A 16,831-nucleotide genomic window follows, 5' to 3' on the forward strand; every position below is an offset into this window, starting at 1 on the left:
GATTTCAATGAAAATACAACTAAGTGTGTATTAAATTACTAATGCTACCAAGATTGGCCATGTGACCTCTTTGTCACACAGCTCTAAGACTGCTTCTGCCCTCTGATGGCACAGACTCTGTGGAAGGTGGCAGATAGAACCCACAGTGAACACAATTGTGCCCTTCTGGCACTTCCTCTTTTTTTTTCCAACAAGGAAGCGAGAATTTGAAGCAGATAATAAATATAATCATAACTTCCTTTAGGAAATGGAAAGTTCCACCAATGCCAGTTTTGGTTTCTGTCTCTGGAAAAGGCTGATAAAGATTTTAATTTAAAGTGTAGCTTTTATTTGTTTTATTATTAGGATGTGAATAATGCTTCAGTAGTGCAGTCACGTTCAGCTGCTGAGCAGAGGAACAGCCAACATTTTGCAAACTGTTTAATGTCCCAGCAATGACAAAGGCAGCCATGCATCCAGTCCTTAGTGTATGATATAAACATTTTCCTCTGCATGATTCTCCTCTTCCAGGGCACTGTGGCTTCCCACACCTCGTGGCCTCCGAAATGCAACAAAGCTGCACAAAAGAGTAAAAATAATGTTAAACCAAAACCAGACAATAAAATCACAGAAGAACAGATCAGCCAGCTCACTAGAACATGTAAAATATGCTTAAACATGTGATCATGACTGATAATGAATCATCTTTCCACTTATGAGACAATTCACACCTGAGGTTAGCAAGCTCCCTAATGTTGTGAACTGACAGTGACACTTATTTTTGCTCAATAAGTAACAAAAAGTAGCAGGAGTTATTAGTTTCTTTTTATAATATTTTCTATTAACTTGAAGTTAAAAAAGAAAGCCAAAGTATGTGGTGGAATGGTCAGCACACCAACATTTTTTTTCTACAACCTCATTTGTCCTATTAGCAAAAGCAGGAACAGAAAACTTACCCTGCAGAACCACCCATCTTCTTCGTGTTGTAAAAATATTCTAAGGACCATTCAGAATGAAAAGAAAGAACAAAAATAATTAATTTTGTTTAAACCATTAGAAGCAAGTAAAGTAGTAGGTTCAAAGATAAACTCTAGTGTAAGAAACAAAATAAAGGAACTTCAAAAATGTTTTCAGGATAGGAAATTCCCTTTGTCAGCAGCCACAGGGGCCTCCAGGGACCTCAGCTCCCTGCCCTGAAGTGGGAGATGTGGCATCAGCCCCAGCTGTGGCTGGACAAACCTGAACAATCCTTGAGCAACTGCCTGTGAAAAGTACTCACGTTTAGTGAGGAGCAGAGCCAAAATCAGGATGAGCAGAAGTGCTGCACATAAGCCAAGCCCAATGTAGAGCCCACGCTCTGGGTGCTGCTGACTGGGGAGTGACACAGACGTGTTCTGCCAAACACAAGCCAAGGAGCATTAGAGGAACAGACAGCAAGAAGCTCATGCAACACCCAAAGGCCTTTGTGTGTTTTTCAACTGTGCAGGAAAAGCACACCTGAGACCAAAACCTAATTTGAGAAACAGGCCCAGTTTCAAGCAGAATCTCTGCAACAATTGTGTGAACCGTGCTGTTAAACAGTCTTTGAGGTTTTCAGAAGACCTGAAGTTATGACAAATCCCATTTATTCAGGTTTCATAATATTTGATTTTTTTTTAATGAGTAAGATGTCTCATGATGTCACACCCTCCCAGGTGTGCTGCAGGACTCAGCAGGACACACAGAGCTGCCTGTTTGACCCCCTCTGCAGGGGGAGTGCAGGGCACCCCTGTGCTCTCAGGTGGCCCAAGCTCCACTCCGGCCATACCTGCAGGTTTGCAGTCACATCCAGGCAGTCTGAGGGGCCTGAGCAGGGAGCAGGGGCCTGAAAAGAAATACAGATGTTGCTAAAGCTCTTCCCCCTCAAGAAGGAAGTACTTTATGCATGATAAGCAGGGTTCTTCCCCCCACCCCCCCCAATAATGAGCACATAAGCATTCTTCATAACCACTAAACACGCAGACTACAAAACAATATTCTGTTGCAACCAGACAAAAGCAGTGGAAGTGACCTGTAGGGATGACCCAGTAACCTCTCAAGTCCACCCACTCTGCCTAGGTGTGCTACAGCAAGGTTGATGCTTACAGTCTGAGGAGCTTCTGAGGCAGAATCCAATGGCCAGGTCCTTGTGACAGTGAAGGAGGAGTCACTGGTGCTGCCAGGACCTGAGCAAAGGCAAGACAAACACATCACTTGCACAGAGAACTGCTCTGCCTCTACAGAGAAGAATTTGTACTGCTGACTTTGGACTCTGAACTTCTGTGTGTATCAGCAGTCTGGGCTCTGCATATCATGAGGTTGGTGCCTTTAGAGGGCAGCACAAAACTCTGAATATTGAAGTTTCTGCTGTCCTTTTCAGAGCTTTGAACTCCTTCTTAGAAATACTTGGCTCCCACTGTCATCTCAGCACTGGGAAGGAGTTACCAGTCGGTGCTGGAGCCAAGAAACAGTGGCCATAGGGTCATAAAACAGAATGGGTTAAAAGGGATTTAAAGCCCATATCATCCCCTGCTATGGGCAGGGACACCTTCCACTAGACCAGGTTTCTCAATGCCCCATCCAACCTGGCCTTGAAGCAAAAAATTATGCACAAAGCAAACTTAGGTTATCAACTGAAAACTGAGGAAGATTAGCTCAGGGCCTTGAAGCAGCACATGATGCAGAGTCACAGAAAGCAGGTGATACTTTTAAAGCTCCAGGCAGCTATAAAGTAAACAGACTGAAAAAAATGTGATATATTTGCATAAGGACCTGCAGCACATTTTGAGGTAATTTCCCAGAGCACAGCTGTTTGCAACATTTAAAATTAAGAGCTACAAATTTCTCTCTCATCTATCATCAGTCCCAGTTTTTCCATGTGTTGTCAGATGACACAAAAAACTCCTGAACACAAAATCTCCGGTTCCCTCTGTGCCAGCCCCAGCTGGTTGCTTTTATGTTTTAAATTGTTACCCTTATCCCAGAAGCTTTATTTTGAAGAGGACAGGATCATCAGCTTCCACTGCAGATTCTAGAGTATTTCTAAATCAGAACACGTGGCCACCTGCCTTTTCCCATCTCCCTCAGTGAGACCATGCACACACTACCTTGTATTCTGAAAACTTCAAGCACTGTTCCACCACCAGCTAAGGAAGAGGTCACAGGGATAAGAAAATCCCTGAGTTCTAAGATTGGAATCAGTGTTATTTGCAACTAGAATATAAACTGTCTGAGAAAGTTTTCACTTCTTCTTCCAAAAAGGAAATGCAACTGTTGTAACACTAATTTGGAGCTGCTTAGCTGGAAACATACAAGACAGAGGGAGAAATACAAATGGCATCCCTGATTCTTTTTTTTTTTTTTTTTTTTTTTCAGAATCTAGAAAATAAGCTATTGCTACACCACGAGGTTTCTCTTGTGTAGTGGAAATTAAAGTTGTCTTTTTCAGACTGGAAAGATGCAGCTGAGCGGCTTCATGATAGAAGTTTATCCTTTTGTGAAGGGAATGGAGAAAACAAATGAGAAATAGCTGAGCACTGTCTCTTCCCCTGCAACAAGGAACCTCACATTATTAAATGTGCACAGAGGCTGTGGGCAGCCTCAGGGACACACATTACACCAGGGTGGAAGAATAATTTGGCACTGTGTCACAAAATTAATGACATTTTTCTACCATTCTCCTTAATCGTCTGCTGCTGACTGCTATAGGAGGAAGGACAATTTAATGTTCTCAAATTGATGTTCTTTTGAGCTAGTCCAATAAAACAGTTCTGATTAAATAGTGGGTACACCCAACTCCTACGAGTTATGGTTTACCATTCATGGGATGCATTTCTAGAAGAAATGAGGTGAGATTTTATGCCACAAAAAAAACCCAACAAACCAAAACAACAGTCAAATAAAAGCAAACCTTGCAGCACCACTAAAACATCTACTTAAGCATCACACCTGGAAGCAACTTCCTCCCAAATATACAAGTTCCTTCTGTTAGACTCTCTATAATACCAAGCAGAATTTAAATCCAAGTTCTGATCTTTTGTAATGTTTAATAAATTTTAGCCAAGACACTTCCATCATTTATCATCAGTTTTTTTCTTTCCTAAGATTCCCCATTTGCAATATGGCTTGTATATGCTATTGACACTTGGATAAAAATTACCTGAGGTCTGTTCAGAGGTGTAAGTGTGAGGACTTGCAGTAGAGATTCTTGCTGATGTTAAAATATAAAACAAAATAAACACATAATTAACCTTATTGGGCATTTGCATATTGAGAAAGAGACACTGTTTTTATAGTAAAAATTCGCTAGCAAAGCACAAGTACATTTGTCAGCCTCTTGTTCTATATAGTATCACAAGCAAGGGAAAAACTAAAAATCAAAGGAAGAATGGATAAAAAGCTTCTCAATTGTGCATCCCTGGGCTTTAATCTAGAATGAAGCAAGGAAAATCAAACACAGCTTTCAATGACAAAGGTGCAGCAACAAAGCTTTGGATGAATACTTTATACTGCCCTTCCTTTTAAATTCTTTGGTGTCTCTAAGAATGCTCCGTGAAAGCATCATGTCCTTTTTTAACTGTAGTGACTGCAGTGGGATAACAACATCGCCAAAAGCAGCTTAATTGAGGTAGCACTAACAGCAGATGTGCAAAGTCCCCAAGATCAGTCTTATGGATGATTGCAGAAGTCATTTCCACCACCAGCTTTGAAGTCCAGACCCAGGAGCAGATCCACCACAATGGCACTCACAAGAGCACTCCTCTGCACTCACCTTTCCTCACCACAACCTGGAGGTTAGTCAGTTGATCATTGAAGAGCCCTGGGATCTCCACACGGCAGCAGTAGGTCCCAGAGTCTGCCTCCCTGGCGTCCACGATGGTCAGGGACACGTCCCCCTTCTGCAGGTCCCCTTTCAGCTGGTACCTGCTGCTGTGCTGCTCTGTCACCCTCCAGCCATCCGTCCAGATAATGGGCTGGGAACACTTTGAATTGGGGCACCTCTCCCGACCCCAGCACATGGATGTGATGCTGCCTCTGTTCCAGACACTGTAGTGGCAGGGCACAGTGATGTTCTGACCCACCTCTCCTATCACAACAAATCCTGATACTGTGGAGCCTGGGGACAAAAAGACAAACAGTTACACAGCACAGGGCAAGTGGAAGCTTCTTGTGCATCTTGCTTGTCCTGAAAGCTCCCATCTCAAAGAAGACCAGGCTTTCCTGGATCAGATTTTGCACAAATAGACGTGTCCTGGCAGGACTGATGCAGTGATAATGATCAGGCCAGTGACACGTTCAGAGAAATAACATTTTCTGCAGCCTCTGCACATAGGCAATGCAGGGGAGAGACTCTGTGGCTTCTCTTGAGCCAGGTGCAGTCCCTTGGCTCTTTTCCTTTGTGCACATTTAACCCAAGCCACACACACAAAGGAATAGTAAGTAATTGACTTTTCTCAAAACCACTGTGGGAAACTCTTCCCTTTCAATGAACTAAACTCCAGGTTTCATCTGAATGATCACCGCTGAATGAATTTCCTTTTCTCTTGCCTTAAGGCAGGTTTTGCCCATTCTTATCAGAAGAAATGTTACAGGGCTTTTCTGAGGAATATTATATACAGTCACTTTTTTTTTTCCACTACCTTATTCTCTCTTCTAAGTCTTACATAGTTTCTAACTTGTTTGCTTCCCCATAATTTGTCACGCTTCCAGGAGCCTGTGTCACACTACTCAGGTCAAGACAGTGAGCCCTAAGACACAGTAGACCACCCACGACAGTGAAAAAATACACTAGAAATAAGTTTTGGAAACCAGCTTATCTTCTTTAATATGAAAAGGAAGCTCAAAATGTAACTCATCATAAAAGGCTTTATAAAGAACTAAAAGAAATATCTGTAACATCCCTTTTCTTTCTACTGAATTTATCTTACCACCAAGTTTTTAATGTCTGTCTGTCTTTATTATCACCACTTTGCAACATGTTGTTTTCATTGCTGTTGCCCTTAACAATCTAGGTCTGTTCCCTCAAGATTTAAAAAAAAAAGGAAAAATTATCAATTTGTGCCAATATTTCATATGGCTAAAAACCACCAGAAGCCACAGTTGATCTTTTCCCTGTCTACCTAAGTATTCATCTTCACAAAGCCTGCCAAAATGAAATGTCCTTGTTTTATATCTTCTCTAAAACAATTTAAAGGTCTCTGCTCAAATCATCGTCTAAAAAAGCCCACTAGTAAGATGAGCAGCCAGTCCAAGAAGCAGCATCTTTAAAACCACCATACCCTCAGCATGTTTCTGTTTCACAAAAGAAAGAAGGCCATTAGAACTCTATTGAGCCACAGTGAAGAAGTTTTATTTTAACACAGAGAACTGCAGCCTCTGTGACGTGGCCACTCTTCCTTCTGCAAGATAAAATTCTCTTTGCCACCCTCAGAATCCCTGGTGTGTGTTACCTCCACCCAGTTGTTTCTGCCCCCTTACCTGTGAGCAGCACCAGGAGAGCCCAGTTCAGGCAGACGTGAGACAACATTCTGGCTGAAGGTGACAAACAACGCTCCTGGTCACCCTTCTCATTCAAGAAATTTCTTCTTTGTGAACTTCCGTGTTTCCTTCTTAGCACATCATCTCCAGACAGAGCTGCGTGTGCCTCTCAGTCCACTCTGGGCTGTTTTGCCCGAGGTTGTGCTGTGTGCTGCAGCACAGCTGCTGGGGCAGGGTACAAGTGCAATGAGCTCCTGCTGGCGGGGCTTTGACTGAGAGGTGACAACACTTCACAACAACCACGCAAAACTGCTTCTCATTTTTTTCCAGATCTGTTTGATGACTGTAAGCGAAACTTGACAGCAGCACTGAGCTGACACGACTGTCAGCAATCCACTGCCCCAGACTGCTTCCCACACCTGCTTTTGCCACAGCAGACAGGGTTTGGATAGAAGATTATATAATACATAGCAGACTGTGGGAAGTGGAAAGGGCTTGGCCGAGTAACAGATTTGCAGGATGAACTATTCAAGCTTTTCATCATAAGTTTCTGGTTCTAATGCTTAGAAGCAACTCAGAGCATCTTCTGGCAAATTTTCTTTGACAGCAATAATTTGGTGGTTTTGGAAAACTGTTACACAATTGAGCCTAATGGAGTGCCAGTCTTTTTTCATATTTAAAAATGCCACGTGCATGTGTGCAAACATCCAGGAGAGAGGAGACTTGAAAAATGTGGAAACTGAATCAAGGCTCACTCTGACAAAATGCTGAAATACAGCTTTTGAAAAATGTTGTTCCCTGGCCACTCTCCCTGTGTCTGGATCACCACACTCTCCTCAAGGATATCTTGTCTTCTTGTATTGTTTGGGCTAAAACTGCACCTGTGATCAAGGGCCAAGAAATGTCCTTTGCTGAAGCAGCTAAACTACTTCACAGTGTTTTATACAGGTGAATTTAAGTACTAAGGAGTTATTTACGAGTAGAGTGGAAGATGCTAAAATTGGAACCTTGCCTTGCATGACTACCTTATGGGAGAACAGAGGCACCAAACTGACAGGTGTTTTAAGTGAAATTCAGGAAAACCAAGGGATTAATGTAGCTGAGAAACAAACTGGCAACACACTTGTAAGAAAGAAGTGATACAAAGAGGGATGAAGGGAGATTTCTGCATGCAGTAGCTGGAAGCAGAACTCCTTAAGAAAAGGCTTCCTCTCAGCTCCTGTGGTTTCTGAGGAAACTGCAGACAGCTGCTAGAGGAACAATTCTGATAATTACCAGCAAGATCCTGCAACTGCTCTGCAAAAATAGGAAAGGCAGGGCAGGCTGGCTCTGCCAGGATCCCAGGAAAGCCATTCTGGTTACACAATAAAAGGATGTGAGAGCTACAGGACAACAGTTAACCCACTTGCTTTAGATTTCACCTCAAACACAGACCATAAGGAATGCCTTGATGTAATCTGAACTTCTGTCTGCCTGTTTTCCAAGTTCCTGTGTGTTGTTTGTGCAAGAAAAAACCACCATTTCTGTAGGAATTTCTTCTTGACTCAGCATACAGAATTATAGAATGGCATACCCAAAACAAGCAAGTTACAAATGAAAGTACAACAGGAAAATCCAACTTTAATCTGTGTCTACCACCTCACATGGTACACTTAACAAAAATTAGACTTTTTTATTTTTACCAAAAAAACCCACAAAACTTTAAACATTTTCATCTGCCCAGTCACTCACAACCTCCAAGAGGTGCACAATGAATGTTTTATCAGCTTGTACAACAGCAAAACAAAACACAACGTGTATCCTCAGAACCCCTTCTGTCTCTCACTGTGGTGCATTAACAAAACCAGCTGTTTGCTTCACGTCATTTCATCAATGATGCTGCACATCGCTGCATCTTTGTCCAAAACCTGATCCCTCTTGCCACCAGAACGCTCCCTCTGCTTTTCGCTCTGCCCAGCGCAGCTGCTGCCATCATCAGCATCCATGGGCTCCACGCTGACCCTGAGTCCCCCCTCTGTGTGAGGCAGATCATCGGGCAGGGAAGCCAGGCAGTTCTGGATCATCTCCACCACTCGCTCCAGGTGCTTCTGGAAGCGCTCGGCCGTCTCCAGGCGCTGCCGCTTCTGCACCTCCATCATCACCCTCAGCGTCTCCCGGGCCTGGTGAGGCCGGTACTCGTTTATAAGGTGGTGCACGTGCACAAAAAGCAATTTCAAGTCTTCCAGTTTCTCCTCTCGCTTTATACTCCCTGGACTCCTTATCAAGATGTCCAAGAGGTCCAGGAAGTTGACGAGGATGGACATGTTAAGTTTCCTTAACTCCTTCTTGTGATCAAACTGCATGGGATGCAGCCGTTCAATACCCTGGCTCTCCAGGGGCCGAATGATCAGATCATCACACTGGAACTGGTTCCCAAACATCATGTAGCTGTCCTTCACAGGCGGAGGTGGCTTTGGAGCCAGCCCTTTACGGATATTTTCATCAGTGTATTCTTTGATATACTGCATTGGAGGAGGAGGAAGGGCACTCACTTGCTGAGGTTCACCCATTTTTGCCAGATGAGATTCCTAGGGAATGACCCAAGAAACAAATGTTAATTTGTGTCACAAGGTTATAATATAAATGTAAACAAAGACAAAATATGGGAGATGGCTGTGAGAAAATGAGCCAGAAGAGATAAATCTGTGCGCAGAATACAGGAAACTCCTGGCAAATCCACATTACCTTTTCACTATGGTTTACTTATAGCAAAATTAACTGTACTAGAAGCACGTAGAACACTTATGTCCCTAAATATGAAAGACCAACCTGTAAACTGGGCAGCCAAAGGGAGAGGGGTGACCCCCTTCCCTAGGTGAGAGCTGGTGGGCAAACCCCCCAGAATCACAGAATATCCCCAGCCGGAAGGGATACACAAGGATCTGCACAGGACACCCCAATAATCCCCCCACCGTGCCTGAGAGCACGTCCCAAAGGCTTCTTGAACTCTTTCAGGCCTGGAACTGTGACCAAGGAGAGCCTGGGGAACCTGTGCCCGATTACATTCTGAAGAAAGAACCTTTTCCTAATATCCACGTAACCCTCCCCTGGCACAGCTGCAGCAATTCCCTCGGTCACAGAGGGCAGAGGTAGGCGCTGCCCCTCGCGAGGAAGCTGCAGCCCGCCGTTGGATCCCCCCTCACTCTGCCCTTCTCCAGGCTGACCAGACCAAGCGCCCTCAGCCGCTGCCCTCTTCACCCGCGCCCTCAAGAGAAACCAGGCAGGGCCCACACCCGTCGCCCTGCGCCGAGCCGGGCTCTGGGGAGGCCCAAATCCCGCGGCGGGGCTCGCCAGGCCAGTGCTGAAGAGACAAGAGCCGAAACCGCATCCCGGCGGAGAACACGAACCCCTCAGAGGCCCCAGCGGCCCTCACCTGCCCGCTCCTCCCGCCGCGCTCCTCAACGCCGCCGCAGCCGCTTCCGCCCGGCAGCCCTCTGCTATCGCTTCCCATTGGTTGGCGGCGTCGTGGTGCCTCACTCTGATTGGCTGTCGAGCAGAGCAGTCAGACACTCCTCCACTCAGCTCGCTCGGGGGCGGGGCCGCGCGCGGGGCGTGGCTCCCGTCATGGCGGGGTTGGGGCTGCTCCGTCCTGGGGCCGCGAGGGGCCCTCAGAGGTCTGTGGACTACTGGGTTATGTGGCCCCTCAGGGGTCTGTGACCCCTCAGTGTCCTGTGCCCCTTCAGCGGTCTGTGACCCCTCAGCGTTCTGTGCCCCCTCAGCGGTCCGGGACCCCTCAGCGGTCTGTGACCCCTCAGCGGTCTGTGACCCCTCAGCGTCCTGTGGCCCAATGGTTCTGGGACCCCTCAGGGTTCCGTGGCCCCTCAGCGGTCCGTGGCCCCTCAGGGTGCGGGGCTCCCTCGCCACAAGCCGCTGTGAGGCGGCAGGACCCGTCGGGGCGGGAGGGACCAGCCCGGCGTCCCTCGGGGCTGCAGGGACAGCGAGGATGGTGCTCGTCAGGGAGACACAGCCTCACAGAAATCACAGCAATCACAGAAATCACAAAATCAATTAGGTTGGAAAAGACCTCTGAGGTCCCCCTGGGAAGTGTTTGCAGCAGAATACGCTAAATCTGACCATAACTGTGACAAACAGTTGGGCTCCGTTGCTTTTCTTTCAGTTTTCTTCCAGGGGGGTTGAAGTTAACGTGGTGGATGTCAGTTTTTCACCGGGTCAGGTGGAGCAGGGCTTGCTGGCATCGCTTCTGCAGGATTTTCCCTCTGAACGGCCAACAGAGAAGGATTTTTCGACACTTGGTTCTGTGCCGTTCTCGCTCCCTCAGCAGATGGCAGCAATGGCCTTGGTGTCAGGGACCCATCACCACACACGCGGTGTCATTTACACATTCACTCTTCCAGATCGATCATTTACTAAAAAAAAAATTCAATCGAATGATAATTACTTTGGATCCTGTTAATTATTTCTAGGAACACGCAAAGAAGATCCAGAATCGTAGGATTTCTTTAATGAGAAAGCCTGAAGTGATGCACAGAATATCTGAATATTTATATATTCTAAACTAAGCTACACTTTACAATTTACAATGAGTTGAATATTTAAATATTCCAAATGAAACTACACTTTATAATTTACAATTAGTTGAATATTTAAATATTCCAAACGAAACTACACTTTATAATTTACAATTAGTTGAATATTTAAATATTCCAAACGAAACTACACTTTATAATTTACAATGAGTTGAATATTTAAATATTCCAAATGAAACTACACTTTATAATTTACAATGAGTTGAATATTTAAATATTCCAAACTGAACGACACTTTACAATTTTCAGTGAGTACAAGCCTGGCTGCAAAATAGGCTGATTTGTTTTCATTTGTAAGCAATTTGCTGAATTCAGACAAGGATGCAGTTCCATGCTGCAACTAAAACATTACTGCTTTGGAAAAGGTGATCTCATTCCTTCACCCCTAATCCTGCTTCCTCATCCCTCTCTCTTTTCTTCCCTCCCTGCTCCTCCAGCCTCTCACTGGCTGTGCAGCATTTTCTTGTCACTGCTTGTGCCACCACCATCAGACACTGGATTGCAAAGCAAACTGATGCAGCCCTAAACCCCATAAAAACATCACTGCCGGCTTTTTTTGTTAAGTTTTCAGCTTTTCTAATGAGTTTACACACTGTGCTGTGTGCCCTGTGAGCATCAGGCAGAGCTTTTGAGAGAGGAGCATGCATAGGCAGAAGGAAAGGAGAAGGCTGGGAACATGGGGTGGGGAATTGTCCTCTCCATTTGTGTGACAGAAAGCTCATATCTTGTCTCAAATCATCTTGTTACATCATACTCTGAAAGACAGGCAAGGAATAAAAATCATCGCCTCCAGAGATGTGTGAGATAACACGTGTAGTAGGAGGTACCAGCACACCTTTGGTTTTTTTGGACTTTCCAGACTTTGATTTCACATTCTTTTTACAGGAGCTGAGCTTGATTCTCTAGTGCCTTGCACTCAGTGAACCGTGCAGCAAGGATGTAAAATGCTGTGACTTCAAACAGGAGCAGACAGAGAGCCAAGCTCTTGTTTTTTCCTCGATCTCTGTGATCTCCTTGACTCATTTTCTCTATGATGGTGGCCAAGACAGAGGGGATATAACATCAGTCTTGTTCTTGGTGGCAGGGCTGCTTCTCAGAAGACCCATGGATGACCCTTTGCAGCCCACAGGGAGCTGCTGACACTGCTCCTTACAGTGCTTCTAAATGAGAAATTAAGGATTATGGGGAATGTCAAGTGTAACACTCTACAGTTTGCATCCTGCTCCATTCCAGCTCTTTTCTGAAATCAGGGCACTATCCAGTACAAGTCCATGACTGGTAATGAAGCACAATTCCTACATCATCTCCAGCTTGTGGGAATGGATTGGACACTCCTTCAGCAGATGGTGAAGCAGTACCATGATATTCTCTGCCTCAAAGACTCAACATCTTAATTTACAGCTTTGGTTAAGTTTATTTTCATTTTCTTCATAACTAATTTTATGCAAATTGGCATGTTTCAGTAGCAAGCACTCCAGTTCTGTTAATTCAGCAGCAGTGTGTACAGTGTGTGCCATTGCAGTATGCTGTTATTTTAGCAGAACTGGAATCCAAACATTGTACAAGCACAGTAAATATAAACCCCATTTTCAAGCATGCTCTTAGAACAGTGCTGCTCTCTTCTGTGCTACAACAGATTTCTTTCATTTCTTGCTGCTATTGCACTCTAAATAACAAATAAATAAATAAATAAGTAAATGTGTGTTTTTCTCATGTTGTCTAAAAAACAACCCCAAAGTCAAACTCAGTTCCAGTCTCTTGTTGGGTGTAGGTTAGGGTTATATCTTATAGCCTGCTCAAGCAATGAGCTCAGGAATTTCCTTTTTTGGTGATTGTTACAGGCTTTGTTGCAGGATATACCAGGGAGGAGGGCGAGAGAAAAGGAGCCTGCTGGGGGTGAAGGAGACTTAACCAAGCTTTATGTCTCCATCTGCTGTGGTTGATTCCCATCTCCCTGTCTCCTGCTGTGGCTTTGGGAGTAAATGCATTTGCAGTGCAGTGCTGTGCAACCTTTTCTTCATGACTCCTCAGACTAAAATATCAGCTGCAGCCTACTGGCACACCTGCTAATGTAGGAAAGGAGTTTATTGTTCCCATCATGTGAAAACTGGGGCACAACACAGTGCAGTGCACGACAGCTGAACTCTTTCTTGCTCTACAGCCTGTTATCAAACACATTCAAAGCTCAAAACAGAGCTTTCATGGTTATTTAGCAATAAAACCGGTATCTCAGTACTGTTAGGAACCTGATAGGGCTCAAAATCCAGGCATGCTTTGATGGAATCACCCAGCACTCCTTCCTATGTTCATAGTCATAGTATTGTCTCTGGAAGCAGCCCCCCAACCTGATTTTTAAGCCAGACATTAATGCTGGGTGTTTTCTTGCTCACATGCCCATTGTAACTACTTATTCTAACATGTAAATGTAAAAAAATGCATCTGCATGGAACATCCTGCCCAGTCATCAGTGACCTGGGTATGGCAAACGTGTCAATTTGCCAGGGTAAACCCTGGGACCTGCAGCACTTTCTGCCAGCAGTGCAAGTCCCACCTTTGTCTTCAGAGGGAGACAGAAGCAGACAGGACCCGTGATAGCCAGGCACTGATAAAAGGAGCTGGAACAAAATCCCAGTTTGGGTGTGACTCCCATGAAATGAGGTTTTCCTTTCTGCATTTTTGCCTGAGAGAGAACAGCTGAGGAAAGGATTAATTGTCCCTTCATCACAGAAGAGCCTGTCCTAACCCTGTGCAAGTTCTCCAGTATAAAACATGTTCTCTATGTTACTGCCAGTCCTGGGAGTTATTCACTTCACAAATGATGGATATTTCACTACAACCTCCCAGCAGATGCTCAGAACAAGGCATCCCCTTTCCCAGGGCTCCCAAACAGTTCATAGGAGAATCTGGCTCTGCTTCTACAACTCCCTGGGTCACTGGAGCAGTGTGAGGGGATTCAAAGGTGCAGTTGTAAGACCTCGAGGAAAGCTGGATGCAGCTGGCTCATAAAGACCAGGCTAATTCTTCCCTTTTTCTGCAGCTTTCTGTCTTGTGCTCTGGGTCCACTGGAGCTGTGTTTATTGGGGTGATAATGAACTGCTAAAGAAGCAGGATAGCTGGGTAACCTAAATAAGAGTTTCTCACACTTTAAGCTAAGTAGCAAAATGGGTTGAATTATGGAGGTTTAGAAGTTGAGTAACAATCATCATATTGAGCAGCTGATGTAAAGGAAGAGCTGGCTCCCAGGCAGCAAACCTGACCCAAATATTGCACATGATAGAAGGATATAGGTCAATTTATGGGAGTAAAGAGAAAGCTGCAGCCTTCCGGACTGTTTTTTTTTTACAGAAACAAAAATTACCTATATTTAACTTCATAAATTTCTCTGCCGCCTTCAGGACATAAACCTTGGTATCAGAGCAGGATGTGCGGGTGGGGAGATTTTCACAGTCTGCAGTAATCAAAGTGAGAGCTGCATAATCTGGGTAAAACCCCTATGAAAAAAATCCAATCCATAAAATAACTTTTTTTTTTTTTTTTTTAACCAGAAATAAAGCAGTTTGCAGGAGGTTGCAAGGAAATAACAAAGGTGATTGAAAGAAATAAAATCCACTGAGGCTACAGTTGATAAGAACTTTGTCTACAACCTCAACTTGCCCAGCACAGAGAAGTATTTAGAGCACATAGCAGCTCAAACTTCAATCTGAATAATTTAAAATATTTCAGATTTTCCTGCATATGGACAGAAAAGTGTCAAAGGGTACATGGTAGCAACCTTTATAAAAGCACTGAAGCAGAGAAGATGTAGAATACCTGAAAAATTCATCACCCCTCATCATGAAGTTTAGTCTTACAGTGGTTTTAAGATATTCAGGACAGTTATGTTTAATTCTGCTCTACAAAAGATACAGAATTTCTGTACCTTGAAATATCAAGTGCTGTCAAAATTCTTGGAAGGAGTGTTCAGTGTAAAAGTGTACCATCCTACAAGGTCATGTTCCAGAAATGAGGTCCTTGTGGTAGTGGGGTATTCCAGCCCTCCTGAGGAGCCCTTTCTGTAGTTCGTGTCTAGAGCTCTGCAGAGACCCTCACACATTCCAGCTCTGCAGCCAGCTTGGTCCCAGGCAAGTGGTGCATTTCTACCTACATGTATATATATTTATTTCTATATTTATGTATATTTATATATCCTACTAAACTGTAGAAGGGTCCTGAAGCACTTCAATGCCTGAGGCTTTCTTTATAAGGGTTATAACCCTTATCCACCCAGATGGATAATGACAAATGTCTAGAAAGGAGCAAAGAATGTTAGTTTAAAATCAGTCAGGAAATAATGATCTTTGAAATTTAATACATTTAAACACATTACTCTCTCCTAAATTTGCATTAAATATAAATGCAATTCTTAAACCATATGTTTTTTTGTTTATACGTGTCAACCTGGCTATACATTCTTTAGACTTAGCATTCCTTTCTGGTTTTGGCTTGCTACACTCAAACATTTGTGAGTTTGCTATGAATGGGGTTTGGAATTATAGTGAAAAAAGAAAAATGAAGGGGTACATCTCTGGCAAGAGTAATACAAAGATACATCAGCCACTGCTTTCGTCCCCACTTCAGCAGAGTTATCAGCTGATAAAGCTATTGCAAAACAGAACGAGTTAGCAGCTCTCACTGAAACCAGCACCCATGTTTATATGAAATCTGTGTTAGTATCAAATCCCATGTTTAACCGAATCTGGCTGTGTTGACTTGTTTCCTTGCTCAGGGTCATTAATATTTTCCCTGTTTACCCTCTTAGCTGGCCCACCTTCACATAAAACCATGGAATACTCAGAGTCATTCCTGATCTTGCCTGTTCAGTCCTGCTAGTTCTTATACTCTGGGCCAGAATCTGTCATTATTTTCTTGCAGTTATTGTCGTATTTTCTTGTGCATCTTTCTGCATGTGTCTGTATTCTCAGTTTCTCCTTGTTTCTCTCTTCCCTGTTTTTCCTGGCCTCTCGCAGCCCTTCCTGCCAGCCATGGTGTCACATCATGCCACGTTTACACCAAATCCAGTGCAGTTGCCAAGCCCCTTATCTGTGTATTTGATCAAATTGCTCCTTCTCCGTGCCCCTCTGAGAACTCATCTCTTATCTCATGAACAAATCAAGCTGCCAGTCACTATGTTCAAAGAATTTCTTAGCTCTCCCCCCACTACTCACCACCTTGGTTAATCTTCTCTTCCCCCACATACTCCATCTCCAGCAGCACCTCTCTTCTCAGGGGTTTCCGTGCTGGCTTCTCAACTCTGCTGTCCTGCACTCCTTCTTCTTCTGTACAGCTGCAAGGTCACACCCTTGTATTTCTATTTATATTCAATTTTCTGATAAGACAACATGTACATCTCAGCCAGCAGATTGCAAACCGCTTTGGCCCAAGCTGCAAAGATTTTTCACCAAGTCCTCAATACCCTACATTTAGTGTGAAGGGGAGATTAGAAAGACTCATAGTCCTAAGCAAGTGTTACTAGCTAAAAATGCAATGCTGTTAAAAATTATCATTATAAACTCAGCTGTACTGACTCAAGTGAAATATTTGTTGATCAAGACCCTTTTTGAGGGTAATACACTGTTGCAGGCACAGTGAAATCCCTACGTTTATCAGGGCATTCTACTGCACATGTTTTGATTCATTAATTACAAGAAAGGATCTCGGAGCATAATTTAAACAAATTCTCAAGCATAAGAAAATTTATGAGCACACAAAAGTGGTCCTATATTTTGGAGGTG

General features: G+C 44.0%; 2 protein-coding genes and 1 long non-coding RNA gene across 5 annotated transcripts; all 3 read right to left on the reverse strand.

Moving 5' to 3' along the window:
- Positions 1-341: 341 nt before the first annotated feature.
- Positions 342-6,554, reverse strand: LOC121361369 (hepatitis A virus cellular receptor 1 homolog). Of its 2 annotated transcripts, XM_041482003.1 has the most exons (8): positions 6,475-6,554; positions 4,769-5,113; positions 4,157-4,207; positions 2,104-2,183; positions 1,787-1,843; positions 1,259-1,373; positions 936-975; positions 429-556 (listed from the first exon to the last, which is right to left on the reverse strand). In XM_041482003.1, the coding sequence occupies exons 1-8, from the start codon at positions 6,521-6,523 to the stop codon at positions 463-465; spliced, it is 831 nt and encodes a 276-aa protein (XP_041337937.1). In that variant the 5' UTR covers positions 6,524-6,554; the 3' UTR covers positions 429-462. The 2 variants fall into 2 exon arrangements, with proteins under 2 accessions (XP_041337935.1, XP_041337937.1); XM_041482001.1 differs by lacking the exon at positions 936-975 and having other exon boundaries at positions 342-556.
- Positions 6,555-8,074: 1,520 nt separating this feature from the next.
- Positions 8,075-9,955, reverse strand: MED7 (mediator complex subunit 7). 2 transcript variants are annotated; one of them, XM_041482015.1, is made up of 2 exons: positions 9,887-9,955; positions 8,075-9,041 (listed from the first exon to the last, which is right to left on the reverse strand). In XM_041482015.1, exon 2 carries the CDS (start codon positions 9,021-9,023, stop codon positions 8,331-8,333), a length of 693 nt encoding a protein of 230 aa, XP_041337949.1. In that variant the 5' UTR covers positions 9,024-9,041; positions 9,887-9,955; the 3' UTR covers positions 8,075-8,330. The 2 variants fall into 2 exon arrangements, with proteins under 2 accessions (XP_041337949.1, XP_041337950.1); XM_041482016.1 differs by lacking the exon at positions 9,887-9,955 and adding an exon at positions 9,747-9,840.
- A 554-nt stretch (positions 9,956-10,509) lies between these two features.
- On the reverse strand, positions 10,510-16,335 carry LOC121361447. Its single transcript, XR_005956338.1, has 2 exons — positions 16,265-16,335; positions 10,510-10,880 (listed from the first exon to the last, which is right to left on the reverse strand). It is a non-coding gene; the product is annotated as an uncharacterized LOC121361447 (long non-coding RNA).
- Between the last annotated feature and the right edge of the window lie 496 nt (positions 16,336-16,831).

This window comes from Pyrgilauda ruficollis, unplaced genomic scaffold, assembly GCF_017590135.1.
Source record: "Pyrgilauda ruficollis isolate IOZ18807 unplaced genomic scaffold, ASM1759013v1 scaffold57, whole genome shotgun sequence".
Taxonomy (NCBI): Eukaryota; Metazoa; Chordata; class Aves; order Passeriformes; family Passeridae; genus Pyrgilauda; species Pyrgilauda ruficollis.